Below are 16,068 nucleotides of genomic sequence, written 5' to 3'. Positions count from 1 at the left end.
GGAAAAGATCACAAAAGGTCAGACTATAAGTGTGCGGTTAACAGCGCTTGTTAACCGTTTGCTTACCGCTTACATAATTCAATTAGGGCCTCGGCCTAAATGAAGATAATTTCTGGGGGCCCAACAAAGCGGCGACATTGGACGAAGTCAAGGCGATCACCGAGTCTAGGTTTGGGCATCCTTTTGTTCTTGGCCAAGGCCCTGATTCTTTTGTGGGCTTTGTGCCTGCATTCGGGCTTTGTTCGCCTTATAACGCTTGGCTTATAATCTCCCCTTTTGTGGTAACAACAAAGGCAACGGCGACTGCGAATCAATAACCTCTGGCCAAAGATGATTTTTGTATATTCCAAACGGCGTTATGATTTTTGCAAATTCAAATTAGGTTTCAACAGATGTGCCTAAGTGGTGCCAAAAACCGTTTACTTTTGATTTTTGCAACTTGGTGTTTTGTGGAGCAGCTGGAGACGTGATTGGCGATTATGTATGGGGAGCGTGTAATTATAAGGGAAATGCTGGAAATACTGAAATGAGGCAAAAACGCACATTTCGTATAAATTACCGACAGTCATTCATGTTTCATGCTTCTTTCCCTTTGAAGACCGGCAGACGAAGAAAAAGGTATGTTGTTGTTGTAAAACGCTTTCATAATCAACTGGCTGCGAAGGTGGAGCCATCGGGGAACCTCTTTTTCCAGCCGCCTTTTCCTCGCCCCCAACTCCCTTCTTTTTACAAACCAAATTAAGGTTCGCCCTGAAATGCACTTAAAAAAAAACAAACCTTTTAAAATTAAGAATAGCACGTGTTTGGGAGCTCACAATTTAAATATTACAAAAAATATAATAAAAATTAAACAAGAAGTAATCAGGTATGCTTTTATTACATTTTGTAAAATAAATTAATTCTGATTATTTAAACATGAATTTTATTAAATTACGCACAACTTATTAATTTTTATATTTTATGGAGTAAGACCCAACAAAACTAATGAATATTTAAATGCCCTTATTTTATGGGTGTGGGCAAAACAGAAAAGTGTTTTAAGGGCCCTTTTTTGACAAGTGTGGGACTGCCTCAATGTGCGTAATTTGAATTGCCATCAAATTAGTTTTTAATTTTTCAACTGGCATTGGGACCAAAGCGAGCCCCGGTCGAACCGCTAGGCACACAAAAAAACACGAACAAACATTATTAATTTAGCTACCACTTTTGGCTGCCCAGCTGGTCTTCTTCTGGCCACTTTCGCATTTGCATGGCCATCTCGGGCCCAATAGATTTATGGCTCTAAGTCGCCGCTGTCCCTTGTCTCTTTCGGCGAGTTGATTGATCCGAAAATTATGCATGACCACGATAACGCCAGGAGGTCCCAAACAAATCCGACCATCCACATCCATCCATGATGAGGTCCGAGCGTGTCGCGTAATTAGCGTAATTATGCGAATTTCTTTGGGTGGATTTTATCGTAGATTTATGTCCCCCAGTTGGAGGTGGAATATCGTCTCTGGGATCAGTGCTTGAAGAAAACCTGACCAGTTCATCATCTTTCTGGTGCGGAGAAAGTGGCTCGCTTCTGGGATCCGCATCTAGTGCATTATCTATGCGTATGGGATCGTTTCCCTTTCCTGGCTTGCCGTCAGCATTTCCTCTCACTTGCATCATGCATTTTAAATATCGTGGAATATCAAGGTGCAAGCTTTCAATACTGCTGCCAAGCCACTCGGTCTAAGGTCAGATCGAAGCGTTTAGATCGGCATGGGGGGCCTGTCCCAAATAAATAGATTAAATATAAATATATGTATATTAAGCATAAAGCCAACATCCTATTTGAAAAAAATAATCACTAAAGAGAGGTACTCTGTGAGAATCGAAGATGGAATTACCCTAAGGAATAGTTTTACATTATAAGAAAATTTGGAATTAACTGAAATAAATACTTTACGAATACATTTACATTTTTTAACAAAGTTATTTCCTGATAATAACCATTTTAAAAACATTCATAAAATATTACCAAAGTTAAAAAATCTTTGCAGACTTTCCCAAGTTGATTCTGTTAAAACTAACGTTTAACTTCAATTTCAGTGCCTAAATTTCTATTCGACAGTTCCAATATTGTTGTTGGCCGTAGTTAATATTTTTTATGATTCCACTAAAAATGGCCAGGTTGTGATTATAAGCTGATCCACCGCTGACCACTTACAGGGTATGCAAATTGGAAAGGCAGCTAAGCTCAATTTACGGCCCGCTGACAAGGCACATTCTAATCAGACCCGCGAGTCGTCAGCAGAAACGAAAATAACATTCACCTTCTATGGCCAAAAAGCAAACAAAAATTCAAACAAAAATAATGTGAACAGAGCTAAGTTGAATGTGTTATCAGTTTGTTTGTTTAGGCAGACCAATCGCGTGCCTCGGATGTTAATTAATTTAATTAGTCGCGCACACAGCCAAGAAGAACCAATGAAACCAAGAGATGACCTTGGGTCGATGGGCGATCGGAGATGGGTGATGGGTAATGGAGTGGGAGCCCCTTGGCTGCACATTGTTTATGACTTGATTGTTCAGCTGCGAACACCTTGCCGCCCCTTTTCCGCCCCTTTCCGCCCACCTGCCGCTTCTTCGGCGAGTCAAGGTCACAGCTTCTAATTTGAATTTTACAACATGCACTTACTTTTTTGCTTTGCATTGCGAATAACGCTGTTTGTATTTGCCTGCCTTATTTATGGTCGCAGCGCGGGTAATTAATCTTTTGTGGAGCCGCAATAGATGCGAAATGCGAATGCAGCATCAAAAGTACGAGTACTAAGTCACAGCCACATATTTATAGTATGTGCATATGCCATTCGTTCTTGCTAGCTGGCATAAATTTCCTGCCTGCTTATTTATCATTTTGCCATTTTCATTTGGCGACTCTTTATGGCATTTTCTGTGCAATTAAGTTAGTTAGTTAGTTTGGTTAGTCGCCGGGCTTAGTTAGTGGGTGTGTGGGGCCGACTGAATGCCGAATGTTGGCTGGGTCGAGGTGCAGTCTAAAAGTGGCACTTTGCGGCCTTTATTTGTGCATACTGCTCAACACAGCATTGAAGAGGTGCAAATATTTGAGCATTTACAGACAAGTGCGACAGACAAGTCCGAAATTAAGTTGCCAAGGAAATATACTTATAACACATAATAAATAGGCGGCTAGCTTGAATAGAACTAATATGGAAGCATGTTTGCATTGCTTAAGTATTTGTAAATAAAACAGCAAATTTAATAAGGAGCTAACAAAAGACAGCGAATGACATTGTTCTAAGTGTTTTTTTTGAATGCAAATAAGAGTTAATTAGGAATTAGTTTAAATAAAAAATTGATGGCATTTTTTTTTAATTACTGGAGTGGGCCCAGTTTTAAAATTAAGAAAAAATTTAAAGTGTCAAAATCATAACACAATTTATTTGAAAGCTCACATTTATTGAAGCTCATGAACCAAATTAAGGTGTAGTAATTACTTTAAATTATAAAAACGCAAGTCTCTCAACTTTGTTAGCCACTGTTAAAGCATCTGCAATTAGCCATAGAGCAACAATAGTTTTGCATACATTTCTTGCACGCCGTGAAAAGCCGATGAGGCAATCGCAGTTACAAAACCAAAAGTCAGACGGAGAAACAAACGAATAACGGCCCACGCACAGACGGCAATTAACTGGTACACAGACACACATAAAATGCACTCAGAAAAAGATAACATATGATTTTCAAGGTGAAGTTCTTAAAAGTTGAGTATTGACCTAAGGTAGTATTTTTCTTTATTCTAGCTAAACTCAAACCGTTATCTGCAGTGATATATTTAATTTTTGGATAAAAAACATTTTTAAAGTAAGCACTGAATATTCGATATATTTTTAGATATGAACTTAAATTTTTTTTGCTGTGTGCCGCTAAAAAATGTGCATATGACTTGAGGATACCTAATAGACCAATGAATGTATGAGCAAATAGACAATGAAGTCATGTGGGAGACCCAGACCTCTGACAGATGAACACAGCCGGCACACGTGGGAAAAGAAAGGAAAGATTTGGGTTTTTCATAGGGAAAGAAACAAAGAGTAATTCAATGCGCGCTGATGGACACCAGAACTAACTGGCAGATTGCGCCACAACTATAGCTCAAAACTATACTGAACAATCTAAAGTGATATTTATTTATCAAAGTCAATGGCTAGACTGGCACACATTGAGGCTGATAAAGAAGCCGACTGCCAAGAGAAATATGAATAATATTAAAGGAAGCCATGTACCTAAGGGAAGTCGAAGTTTTCATACTCTTGCACTTAGAATAAAATTAATTTGGCAGTCTTATGCGGCCAGACCATTTTTGTGAAAGCTACATTATACACACTCAGATTTTAATGAAATTCAAATGTTATGGTCAATTAAGATAATTTTATACATAAGCAACATTATTGCTAGTAATAAAAAGTACAAAAATAGTGGTCTTAGAATTAGACCAAGTGGCTCAAGGCTATAAGCTAATTTTATTATTATTAAGTAAATAATAATAATAAAATATATCTGATTTCTCCAATTCGGTCAATAGGTGATAATGTTGAGAATTATTAAAAATTAAAATATGTAAATATTATTGAATTGCGAACGTCTGTCCAAAGTAAAAATGCCCTATAATACGAAAGGGTATATAAACAGAGGCGACGACACGCGCTGATCGTTAACAGAGCTGCTTGCTGTTATCTAACAGCCCGCTCTCTATGTTTAGAATATGTAACGGTTAAGCGCCGCGTGGGAGCTGCCGCCGCTTCTCTCCCTCTCTTTCTCTCCCTCGATTTCAGACCGTCTGATATTTTCAAGAGTTTTCGAAAATTTCTCTACCGATCAGTTTCAAAAGATACGCCAAACAGTTCAAAACGTTCTCAAGCGCTGGGAAAAAAGCAAAAATAAGACAAAATCCAAACAAAAGTTCGGAAGTTCGCGTTCTTCGAATCGAAAACAAAAGTAAAATTGTTAAATAATTTCCAAACAAACACAGTCGCACACAAAATGCACAGCAAATTGTTGGACGAGGTGGGTAATCACATTCAATCAATCAATCGATCGAACAATATTTCCCGTTTTCCCAAATCTATTTGGGAACGCATCGTATTATTTATTGGAAGCACTCTTAGTTAGTCATACCCATCCTGGGATGACTTGTTCCCACAGAGTCATCGTGTTATTTACAACCATCAGCATCATAAACATTTCGTTGGCTCGGAAAATTCGATGGCGGAAAAGCATTCTTTTGTAGCTGCAGAATAAAGAACGACAAAGCGAAGTTTCCCGGTTGAGGAAATGTTTTCAGATTATGGAAATTAAACAAATTTGGTTAAACAAAAAAACGTAATGATCACTCTAACTGCCAGACTAGTTTTCAGGTGGAGTGTGGGGCTCATAATAATGATATGCCACCCAGTCTGGGGCTTAATTATGGTTAAGAATAGTTTGTTGACAAACTGGTTTGAAAATAGGCAACGCGTAATAAATGAAATTGAATATTCAATGCAGCATAAAATTGATTAAGGTTTCTTATCGGACTTAAAAGCCAATAAAGGTGAACTCAAACTGGAGATTAAACAATCAGCATTGAGAGAAATACAACTTTATTAAGTAAATAATTTGTAAAGTTAAGATTTAGCTAAAATAACTCATGATTTCTCTAACATTTTCCTGAGTTTATAGATTATATTTCTCAACTAAGCACGACTTTGTTTTCTCTGTGTAGTCTACACCCAAGTTCTAGTTCAACAAGCTATTACTTAACATGTGGATTACAAAGTAAGTGCTAGACACAGCGCAAATAAGCTTCATTGCTCTAGCCATTATCAAATTCAACCGATTACAAAATAAGTTGTTATATGTCATGCGGGCAGCATACGTGATGAATGCAACTACTGATTGTTGCCCTCTGGTGTAATTTTCCATGCACATGCCTTTTGTAACACAGCCATATGCATAGAGGATTCCGGAACATACCCATATTGTCAGTCCCCTTTTTTCTAATGATTTATTTTCGCGGATCTGTTAGCGTCAGATCGACAGCTGACCCGATAGCTTTCCTCTTTTCGATCACTTCAGGTGTGCTCGTTCGGCGATTCTTCGTAGATTGCCTTTGAGTCACGGCGACTATTTTTACTCTCGTTTTTCATTTTCAAAAATCTCGCTCAAGCAATTTAAATTTATTTAATTTAACCACACTCAGGCCAGCAGGAACAGAGAAAAGAAAAAGAGAAAGAGAAAAAAAACACCCACAAAAAAAATGATATATTTATTATTTGTTTACCAAGCCGAAATTCTGTTGCCCTTCTGTCAGAAAAGAAATGGGCTATACACATTTTGAACATTCATCATTATTTGTTTAGATGCCATTTCTTAGTGTTTTGATTTCAATTGCGGTTGCCAACCCATTATACCCCTTTTAACATGTGAATTTTTAATTTTACGTTGACTGATTTCAGTGAATGAGCACGGATTTCGGTCTGTGGGTTTAGTTTATGTCAGGCAGAATTAACATTTTGACGTGCACGGGAATTTCTTAATTAGCGAACGTTAAAAAGGTGAACAAAGACCACTAATACACAGAGTGTAATTTATTTAAAGAATGATAGTCTGGACATTCCTATTTTAAGTTTTAAAATTCTCCTTTTTGATAATGCTATAAAATTGAGCATATTTCAGTACTTTTTAAATATATACGTGTTATTTTTAATAAAAGTTTACGAGCTGGTTAGTCTGTCCTTTAAACTTGTGTGCTTACAAACATAGTTGGTTCTCTGTTGGTCAAAGTGTATTTAGATGCGATAATAACAGAATATAACAGAATACCCCAGGGTTCATAATTGTGAAGCGCGTGCCCATTATGCAGTCGGTCAATTGGTCAGTTGGTGCGATAACACCACCAGCCCCCTCAGATTCCGGTCGGAGATTGCCGGGTCCGCCAGACGAGACGGCGCAGGCGATAAGCTGTGGCTCGAGATTACGTTCGTGAATTAACGGAGACCTTCACCCGCTCCCATTTCTTTTCAGCTGAACGAGAATGGCTATATTGTCATCGAGGATTTCCTCACGCCCGAGGAAGTGGACTCCCTGTTCCAGGCGGGAAGGGCCCTGTGCCTGGATGCGCCGCAGAACAACAGGAAAATCTTCAGCACCATAAAGCAGGAGGATGCCCAGGGCAAGGAGATGTACTTCATGGAGTCCGGGGACAAGGTGCGCTACTTCTTCGAGAAGGGGGCGGTGGGCGAGGAGGGTCAGCTGCTGGTGGACCCCATGATTGCCCTAAACAAAGTGGGTCACGCCCTGCATGTGGAGCATCCCACCTTCAATGCGATCACATTCAGCAACCGTGTTCGCGAGATCTGCTGGCAGTTGAACTACAATAAGCCCGCCGTCTGCCAGAGCATGTACATCTACAAGAATCCCGGAGTGGGCGGAGAAGTGACGCCCCATCAGGACTCGTGGTTCCTGCACACGGACCCCAACTCGGCGGTGGGCTTCTGGATGGCCCTCGAGGACTGCACCCTGCAGAACGGCTGTCTGCAGTTCATCAAGGGATCGCACAAGAGCGGCGTCCACAGGCGGTACATGCGCAATCCCGACAAAGACGCCAGCGAACTGATGGTCTACGATCGGGCAGCTCCCATCTATCCGCAGTCCAGCTTCACGCCGATGCAAGTCTCTAAAGGTGAGTTTATTGAGTCTAGTTTATTTTGAAATGTATACCATTCTCCTATATAAAAAATAGTCTATTTCCACATCGTTTTAAATTTCTAGGAATTAAGGGAATAATCCGATATTAACTTAATTCATTGTATATTTTTTATATGCTGCACTTGATTTCATGAACTTTTTTTTTCAGGCACTTGCATCCTCATCCACGGAAATGTGGTGCACAAAAGTGAGCCGAATCGGTCGCAGAAGAGTCGCCACGCCTACACTTTCCACGTCATTGAGACTGAGAATAACGTCAAGTATTCAGAAGACAATTGGCTGCAGGCGCCGAAGGACAAGCCATTCCCCGTCCTTTTTGAGCGCAAGGCCTGAGGATCTGACTGGGATCGCAGTTCGGTATTTTCGCATATAAGTCACTAGTAAATCTTTAAGTTTCGTTGTACATGCCGCCAAAATGTATGCAGTAATTGTAAATGTAATAAATGAATTTCCTATAAATTTGTATTCGAATTTAAACTGGATTTAAGCAGTTCTCAAGCAGGTCTGAAACTCTGGTGTCGAAGCAGTTCTTTAAGATGTGGTTGTGTTAAAGCAGTGTGCAAGCAGTCGATCGGCACAGATAGAGGAGAGCTAATGACCGACCTTAGAATTCATTTACTTATCAAATTCCAACGATAACAGAGAGGGAGACCCACACATGAAGAGCACGCTGAATGTTCTACAGTAAATACACAATAGAGAGGAAATTAATTTGGGTTGGGAAATAAAACCCCCTACCCAGACAACCAAATTTATAAAATTTTAAAACCTTTATGATTATTTATTTTGGAATGGAGATGTAGAGCTACAATTTAAAATTTATTCAGGAAATTTGTTATTTAATTTGTTTACTTTCATTTTGTTTATTTATCTGCTTACAAAAAATATAATATTACATGATTACAGTATAAGAATATTGTATTCAATTTTATTATTTTTAAGCCTAAAATGCAGAAATCCCGGTGAAATAGGAACATTTGACAAAATGGAGTCCAATCAATGAGTTTGACTGTAGTGATAGAGTGCAGCAAGTAATCCCCCCAGCGGCATTGAAGTAAACAAGTTTTCCACCATCCAAAATTCTCGTTCTCAATTTGATAAAATTATCTGTGTCCGCCACATCTCGGGTTACGATCGTAGATAAGTATATTAGTAGTAGGGCACTGGAACTCGACTCTGACACTAGCTAACACAAGTCAGTAGGCTGCTAGCTCTTCAACGAAACGGATCGCATATAATAATTCGAGAGCTACTAAAAATGTCATCTAGCAAGTGGGAATCTGATGAGGAGATCCAGTATTTTCGCGAGTATCTGCGCATTCCGAGTGTTCATCCCAATCCGGATTACGGTTAGTATCTGGAAGATGGAAGACTAGTCCGATAAATAACTTTACTTTATATCCTAACACATTTGACAAACATTTCAAATTGTTTACATGTGTGCAATCAGTTCTTAATAATTGTTTTTTATTAATGTGCAACTGATTAGCCATTGCGAATAACGACTTTTACATTTACCTCCATAGAGCCATGCCTCGTTTTTCTCAGGGGTCAGGCAGAGCAGTTGGATCTGCCAATGGCGGTATACTATCCAGCAAATGATCAGAATCCCGTGGCCATTCTGACATGGGAGGGCCTCGAGCCCGAGTTGCCCAGCATTCTGCTGAACTCCCACATGGACGTAGTTCCCGTGTTCCCAGAAAATTGGACCCACCCACCATTTGGAGCTGAAATCGATGAGGAGGGTCGTATTTTCGCCAGGGGCACACAAGACATGAAGTGCGTGGGAATGCAGTATCTGGCGGCGATTAGAGCGCTGAAAAGAAATGGAGCGAGATTTAAACGAACTATCCACATATCCTTTGTGTCGGGTTAGTATTTAATTTTAAAATTATTTCTTTAATTAAAATTATGGTATCACATGTATATATGTCTTGCCAAGTAGATGAGGAAATGGGCGGTCGTTTTGGTATGCGGCCCTTTGTGACCACCGATGATTTCCTTGCCCTCAATGTGGGATTTGGAATGGATGAGGGCTTGGCATCACCCGGCGAGGACATTCCTCTGTTCTACGCAGAGCGGGCCGTGTGGCGTAAGTTGGCAGTTATAAATCCCAAGGTGTTTTTATTACATTATTCTGCTTTTTTCCTTCTTACTCCTCCACAAAAAGGTGTTTATTTTCATATCAGTGGCACTGCCGGTCATGGATCCCTTCTGCTGGCCCACACGGCAGGCGAAAAGCTAAACTACATAGTTGGAAAGATGATGGAGTTACGTAAAGCTCAGGTCCAGAGATTGCAGAATAATCCAGAGTTGGTCATTGGCGATGTGACGACAATTAATTTGACCAAAGTCAGTGGCGGAGTGCAGAGCAATGTGGTGCCTCCTTTGCTGATGGTGGCCTTCGATTGTCGTTTGGCTCTGGATGTGGATCATCAGGAGTTTGAAGCTAATGTAGGTCAACTTCTGAACTTTGTGTTTCACACTTTAACCTTTGAACATTCTTAAAGCTTAACAAATGGTGTGACGACGTGGGCGGTGGCATCGAAATAACCTACGAGCAAAAGCAGCCCAAAGTTCCACCCACCGCCATCGATGATAGCAATCCCTTTTGGCTGGCTTTCAAGGAAGCAACCGATGAGTTGTAAGTATGACTTTACATTAAATGATCGCATAATATTATTAATATTTCAGGAAACTCTCCATCAAACCGCAGATCTTTACTGGTGGAACTGACAGCAGATACATTCGTCAAGTTGGCATACCAGCTTTGGGCTTCTCCCCCATGAACAATACTCCCGTACTTCTTCATGATCACGACGAGTTTATTCGGGCGGACACCTATCTAAAAGGTGTGGAGATATTTAAAAAAATTATAAGCAACGTAGCAAATGTTTAGTAGGTATATCTCCATTATCTACTGTGTTGTACATGATAACGTCTTTAATATAAATAAACTTCTATATTACTTGTTTTCAAAGAGATGTCTTTGATAAACCTTTGGCATCTGTCGCTCGTTTTTATTGTGCAGATTAAAGGTACGTCTGGAGATTAACGTAAGTAGAAAAAGATAACCTAGTTCCAGTTTTGGTTTCAGTTTTATCTGAACTCTCGATAGAAACACAATGACCGCCGCAAACTGGGATTCCAATAAGGAGATACAGTATTTTCGTGAATATCTGCGGATTCCAAGTGTGCATCCCAACCCTAATTATGGTGGGTACTAAAGCAAAGTGGTTAACTTTAACTGATTTAAAAAATTTAAATCAAAAATTTAAAGTCTGAGCAGTTAAAAAATGGCAATTATTTTAAAAAGTCCATGTGAATAAAATAAATGTTAAAAGTAATTTATATTTTAGAGCCCTGTGTGGAGTTTCTGAAGCGTCAGGCTGAGGACCTGGATTTACCTATAAAGGTCTACTATCCACTAAATGAACAAAATCCCGTGGTGGTTCTGACCTGGGAGGGTCTTGAAAACGAATTGCCCAGTATTCTGCTGAACTCCCACATGGACGTAGTTCCCGTGTTCCCTGAAAACTGGACTCATTCACCATTTGCAGCTGATATCGATGAGGATGGACGTATTTTTGCCAGGGGATCACAAGATATGAAATGTGTGGGAATGCAGTATCTGGCAGCCATTAGGGCTTTAAAAAAGAGTGGATCGAGATTCAAGAGAACCATTCACATTTCCTTTGTGCCAGGTATACATACATACCATTTCATCCATTTAACACCGATCACTTTCTTAATCAAAAGAGCGTCTTATTTAGATGAAGAAGTGGGAGGAAGAAAGGGAATGTATCCTTTTGTAACCTCAGAGGATTTCAAGTCCTTAAACATAGGCTTTTCCCTGGATGAAGGAATAGCTTCGCCCACTTCAGTGTTTCCAGTTTTCTACGCCGAGCGTACAGTCAAACGTAAGTGGAAGGGAAATCTTTGGCAGGCTCTGATGAATTTAAGCATTTTCCCAGGTGTAATACTTAAAATCAGTGGATCGGCAGGACATGGTTTGCTATTGATGCCAAATACGGCGGGCGAGAAGTTGAGCTATATAACCGACAAAATGATGCAGTTCCGGGCGGGCCAAGTAAAGCGTTTGAAGGACAATCCGGAACTGCAGGTCGGCGATGTGACCACCATCAACTTAACCACTGTGGATGGCGGAGTGCAGAGCAATGTGGTACCTCCTCTTCTAACCGTCTGCTTCGATGTTCGGCTTTCTCTGGATATTGATGTCGAAGAGTTCGAAGCAAATGTGGGTCTTTAAATTCAAGAGTCTTTTATGTAGTAAATAAAATCCTTTCCAGCTGGCCAAATGGTGCGAAGAGGCTGGCGGCGGGATTGAGTTAGAGTTCAGTTCAATTTGGAGAAAAGGACACATTCCACCCACTGTCACGGACAAAACTAATCCTTTCTGGGTGGCTTTCAAGAGAGCCACTGATGAGTTGTATGTATTGAAGCGTCCTCAAAAGTCGGAGTCTCTAATTTTCCCATTTTTCAGAGGTCTGTCAACCAAACTTCAGGTCTTTCCCGGAGGCACTGATAGTCGCTATATTCGCCATGTGGGAATCCCCGCCTTGGGCTTCTCTCCAATGAATAACACGCCAGTTCTTCTGCACGATCACGATGAATTCCTCCACGCAGAAACCTACTTGCAAGGTGTGGAGATATACAAGAAAATTATTGTCAATTTAGCCAATGTTTAAGTTGTTAGGCTTCCGTTTTTACCATTTTAAATAAATATGGTTTGGTGCTGCCAGATCTGCGAATTAAGTCAGACACTCACATTTTTACTTATATTTTATATTTACTTATTTTACTTATATTTATCATACACACATTATTTGACATTAGGTGGTACACAACCAAGTAAAATGTGATTGCATATATAACGCGTATGTATTTATTAGCAAGTACCCGAACCAAGTGAGGCATATATAACGCGTATGTATTTATTAGCAAGTACCCGAACCAAGTGTGAAAAATAACTATTTTAAATAAATATGATTTGGTGCTGCCAGATCCGCGAATTCAGTCAGAAACTCACATTTTTACTTATATTTAATATTTACTTATTTTACTTACATTTATCAAACACACACTATTTGACATTAGTTGATACACAAACCAAGTAAAATGTGATTGCGTATATAACGCGTTTGTATTTATTAGCAAGTACCCGAACCAAGTGTGTAGAAAAACTTTTTTAAATAAATATGGTTAGGTGCTGCCAGATCCGCGAATTCAGTCAGACACTCACATTTTTACTTATACTATAGTTATATTTATCATACACACACTATTTAACATTTAACACAAACCATGTAAAATGTGATTGCGTATATAAAGCGTATGTATTTATTAGCAAGTGCCCGAACCAATAATTTACACGCCGGATAACTCTGAAATTAACTGAGCAAGTACAACTACTTCTCCCTTACTTCATTTTCATTTGAGTTCTGACGGTTACTTTTCTTCAAACTTTTAATAAATCCAAAGACTATCTGTCACCAGATTTGACTTGTATTAATTCTTTCTTTGGCTAATAAAAATAAGTTATGAAGGCATGAATGTACTTTAGTGATCCGTACATTGAATAATAAATATGAGCTAAGTTCACTTCAAGTTAGTTTTTATTTATTGGTGCTCTCTACATAACCACTTCGATTCAAAAAAGTCTTAAAAGAATATTTTATCACAAATCTTTCTTGTTACATATATAAAATTTAAAATTTTTGAAATTTCGTAATATTTCATATTTTAGACCTTGTAAGCTGTTTAAATTCAGGAAATAATTTAGATTAATATATCTATGTATAAAAAGGAAAGGAAAACTAAACCAAGCGAAGGTGATGAGAGAACGGAATCAAAAGAAAAATCAAGTTTTAAATTACTAAGCTTATAGACTTGATAACAAATTGTATCGTTAGCCAATTTAGTTTATTAAGCTGCAAGATAAAAAACACTTTTCGAACCTCTTATAATCTCGAGCCATAATTTGGCCCCCGAAACTGGCCAACTTTGTCACACACGGCAGCCTCTTTTTGCGACTTCTTTGCGCTGGTCTTTTGTTGGCTGCTGCTGGCTCTTACGTGTAACGTTCTCTCATGTTGCAAAACGATTTGTTGGGGGCAAGATTTATGAACTTGTTCCCAGCGACAGCCGACAGTGGTGAACATGCCGCCTAATTAGAAGATTTTAATTATCTGTTTTCAATCAGCTTCCATTGAGATAGTGATAATGCTGCCGCAGCCCGGTGCTTGTCTGCGTTCCCCCCACTTATTTGCTTATTTCGTATTTTTTGTTTTCGGTGCTACCTTGTGGTCGTTTGAGCCAAAATGCTATTGACATTTCGCCGGCATTGGAAATTCGGCAAGGTGTTGTTGGTATCGCGGCCACGCGCATGCTGCCAATAAGCGCTGTCAAAGTGTCCCAAATCGATTAGAATTGATTTTGAAAAGGCCGCTGACAGGCGCAAACGGACCCGCGAGCAATCATCCTCGATACAATGGCGCGGATTACAGTTGTCTGTCGTGTTCTATGGACTTGCCACTCCCATTCCATCATTCGCCAGCCAGGACCCATCGGCAGTCCCCCAGATATCCCTATCCCCATCACCATCCCAATCCCTTTGCTCCAGCCCGGTTGCGTGTTTAAGGCCAAACGGAGAGGCGATGTTGCTGTCATTGACGATTTATGTCAACTGCCGCCGCGGCACAATATTCAAATTCTTTGCATTCACTCATCACTTGTCGCCGGCGAGCCGCCTGTCCTCGCCGCTCATGAGATATCAGCCAGGGGTGTGCTGTTCGGGGGATCACTGGCCATCTAAACCTACAGGAAGTTATCTTTAGTAAGATCTCTTTATAGGATATAGATATTATAAATACCAACATGTACTGAAGTCGAGATATATGCTGTTAAAGATCAAATATCAATTATAACTTTACAATACCAAAAGATGTATGTACACTTAAGTCTAACAATAATCCACAGAAAATGTGTCTTCCATATCTGGTGGGGCTTTCTAGTAATTATAAAATATTTAGTGCACTGTTAAACGTCTGTGCTGGAAAAATGATTAATTCACAAGATAATGTTTGTTATAATCTGTAATAGATCTTATGAATGGATTATTGGTAAAAAAAAGTTTTTTAGTTTCATTACAAAGTATGTAAACAATCCCCTTTATCTTTTCTGTTAACCGCGTCCCTGTATAACGACGAATGCTTTGAACTTTTGAATCGCTGAGCTGCAGAATAATGGGCAACGAAATACCTGACGTGGGTTGCTTGAGAAAAATCAGTGTATAGGAACTATTTTCCTAACTCTCACTCTCTATTCAAATTACATATCTGCAAAAAAAAAAAACAACGAAAAACGGAAAGCAATTAAAAAAATAATAAATATAAAAAGGGATGAACACCCCCATTCTTAAAAATATTATTATTTTTTCTAATTTTTCTTTAAAAGTATATTTAATTTGACTTTTTCTGACAACTAAAGTCTGTACCATAATTCAAGGGCTAATTTCTTAGTTTTTATTAACTTAATTTGCATTTCTTACCCCTGATGTTTTACTAACTCTAGTAGAACTTTTAAATCCACCCAATGGGCAGCTTTTGGACCCAGCACACTGAAGCTCATCTCCACCTAGTTAACTCGCAAATTGAATTCAAAATTAAAATTTATTTAACTCTAATGGATTTGGCAACCTGAGTGGTTGCCCCGCCCCCAGAAAAGGGCAGTTGGTCGGTCCCCCTTATCGGGCATCTGGCGGAGGATGAAGGATGAATTCTGGCGACTGGATGGATGGTGGGCTCTGAATCTGAATGTGAATTCTGGATATCTGGTGGCCGGTTCGCGCGTTTTCGCCACACCAGGCCAGGCCGAACTCGCTGCGTTGGCTTGATTTGACAGGATTCATTGTCTCCGCCACTTCAGTGACTTCAAGCTTACGCGCCTTCCTCGTCTTGGCCTTATGGATCTGGAGCTGGAGCTGGAGAGGGAGAGTCTGAGCTGGATGCGTATTGACAGTTTAAATGCGTCCATCACGTTGGCTGAACCTGGGTCGACGAGGCTGACGCTGACGGAATTCATTTAAATACATTTCGGCCCCAAGGGGCCAGACGTGGCCATTCGCATTGTTACTCAAGAGGCTTAGGGCACTGAACGAATTTGGTTATAAGATAGTACAAAAATCGATTGAAATTCGAAAAAGAAACGATTCAAAGCAGCGCAATATTAGACATTTTTAATTGCTTCGTATAGTACTTTGAAATTTATTTTATTGATATTTTATTATTATCTGTGATAATGATGAGC

General features: G+C 39.6%; 3 protein-coding genes across 7 annotated transcripts; all 3 read left to right on the top strand.

The window, feature by feature from the left end:
- The first annotated feature begins 4,866 nt into the window (after positions 1–4,866).
- Positions 4,867–8,199, top strand: LOC108135878 (phytanoyl-CoA dioxygenase domain-containing protein 1). The gene is made up of 3 exons (XM_017256782.2): positions 4,867–5,058; positions 7,057–7,714; positions 7,889–8,199. Exons 1-3 carry the CDS (start codon positions 5,035–5,037, stop codon positions 8,071–8,073), a joined length of 867 nt encoding a protein of 288 aa, XP_017112271.1. The 5' UTR covers positions 4,867–5,034; the 3' UTR covers positions 8,074–8,199.
- Positions 8,200–8,919: 720 nt separating this feature from the next.
- On the top strand, positions 8,920–10,714 carry LOC108135877 (aminoacylase-1). Of its 2 annotated transcripts, none has more exons than XM_017256781.2 (6): positions 8,920–9,089; positions 9,267–9,611; positions 9,686–9,832; positions 9,911–10,194; positions 10,251–10,384; positions 10,457–10,714. In XM_017256781.2, the coding sequence occupies exons 1-6, from the start codon at positions 8,999–9,001 to the stop codon at positions 10,527–10,529; spliced, it is 1,074 nt and encodes a 357-aa protein (XP_017112270.1). In that variant the 5' UTR covers positions 8,920–8,998; the 3' UTR covers positions 10,530–10,714. The 2 variants fall into 2 exon arrangements, with proteins under 2 accessions (XP_017112270.1, XP_017112268.1); XM_017256779.2 differs by having other exon boundaries at positions 8,921–9,089; positions 10,435–10,714.
- A 7-nt stretch (positions 10,715–10,721) lies between these two features.
- Positions 10,722–12,516, top strand: LOC108135876 (aminoacylase-1A-like). Of its 4 annotated transcripts, XM_017256778.2 has the most exons (7): positions 10,775–10,796; positions 10,859–10,956; positions 11,100–11,444; positions 11,514–11,660; positions 11,715–11,998; positions 12,051–12,190; positions 12,245–12,516. In XM_017256778.2, the coding sequence occupies exons 2-7, from the start codon at positions 10,866–10,868 to the stop codon at positions 12,447–12,449; spliced, it is 1,212 nt and encodes a 403-aa protein (XP_017112267.1). In that variant the 5' UTR covers positions 10,775–10,796; positions 10,859–10,865; the 3' UTR covers positions 12,450–12,516. The 4 variants fall into 4 exon arrangements, with proteins under 4 accessions (XP_041565455.1, XP_041565457.1, XP_017112267.1 ...); XM_041709521.1 differs by having other exon boundaries at positions 10,722–10,796; positions 11,514–11,998; XM_041709523.1 differs by having other exon boundaries at positions 10,751–10,778; positions 11,514–11,998.
- The last annotated feature ends 3,552 nt before the right edge of the window (positions 12,517–16,068 follow it).

Source organism: Drosophila elegans, unplaced genomic scaffold (genome assembly GCF_018152505.1).
Source record: "Drosophila elegans isolate 14027-0461.03 unplaced genomic scaffold, ASM1815250v1 contig_476, whole genome shotgun sequence".
In the NCBI taxonomy this organism is placed as follows: domain Eukaryota; kingdom Metazoa; phylum Arthropoda; class Insecta; order Diptera; family Drosophilidae; genus Drosophila; species Drosophila elegans.
The sequence above is the reverse complement of the archived record's forward strand: the minus strand, read 5'-3'. Positions and strand labels throughout refer to the sequence as shown.

Bases quoted from the DNA above. Each gene is read 5' to 3' on its own strand.
- LOC108135878 (XM_017256782.2), top strand. From the start codon at position 5,035: ATGCACAGCAAATTGTTGGACGAG. The intron at 5,059-7,056 runs GTGGGTAATCAC...ATTTCTTTTCAG, and splicing joins ACAGCAAATTGTTGGACGAG to CTGAACGAGAATGGCTATAT. The intron at 7,715-7,888 runs GTGAGTTTATTG...TTTTTTTTTCAG, and splicing joins GCCGATGCAAGTCTCTAAAG to GCACTTGCATCCTCATCCAC.
- LOC108135877 (XM_017256779.2), top strand. From the start codon at position 8,999: ATGTCATCTAGCAAGTGGGAATCTGATGAGGAGATCCAGTATTTTCGC. The intron at 9,833-9,910 runs GTAAGTTGGCAG...CTCCACAAAAAG, and splicing joins CGCAGAGCGGGCCGTGTGGC to GTGTTTATTTTCATATCAGT. The intron at 10,195-10,250 runs GTAGGTCAACTT...ACATTCTTAAAG, and splicing joins ATCAGGAGTTTGAAGCTAAT to CTTAACAAATGGTGTGACGA.
- LOC108135876 (XM_041709521.1), top strand. From the start codon at position 10,866: ATGACCGCCGCAAACTGGGATTCCAATAAGGAGATACAGTATTTTCGT. The intron at 11,999-12,050 runs GTGGGTCTTTAA...AATCCTTTCCAG, and splicing joins TCGAAGAGTTCGAAGCAAAT to CTGGCCAAATGGTGCGAAGA. The intron at 12,191-12,244 runs GTATGTATTGAA...CCCATTTTTCAG, and splicing joins AAGAGAGCCACTGATGAGTT to AGGTCTGTCAACCAAACTTC.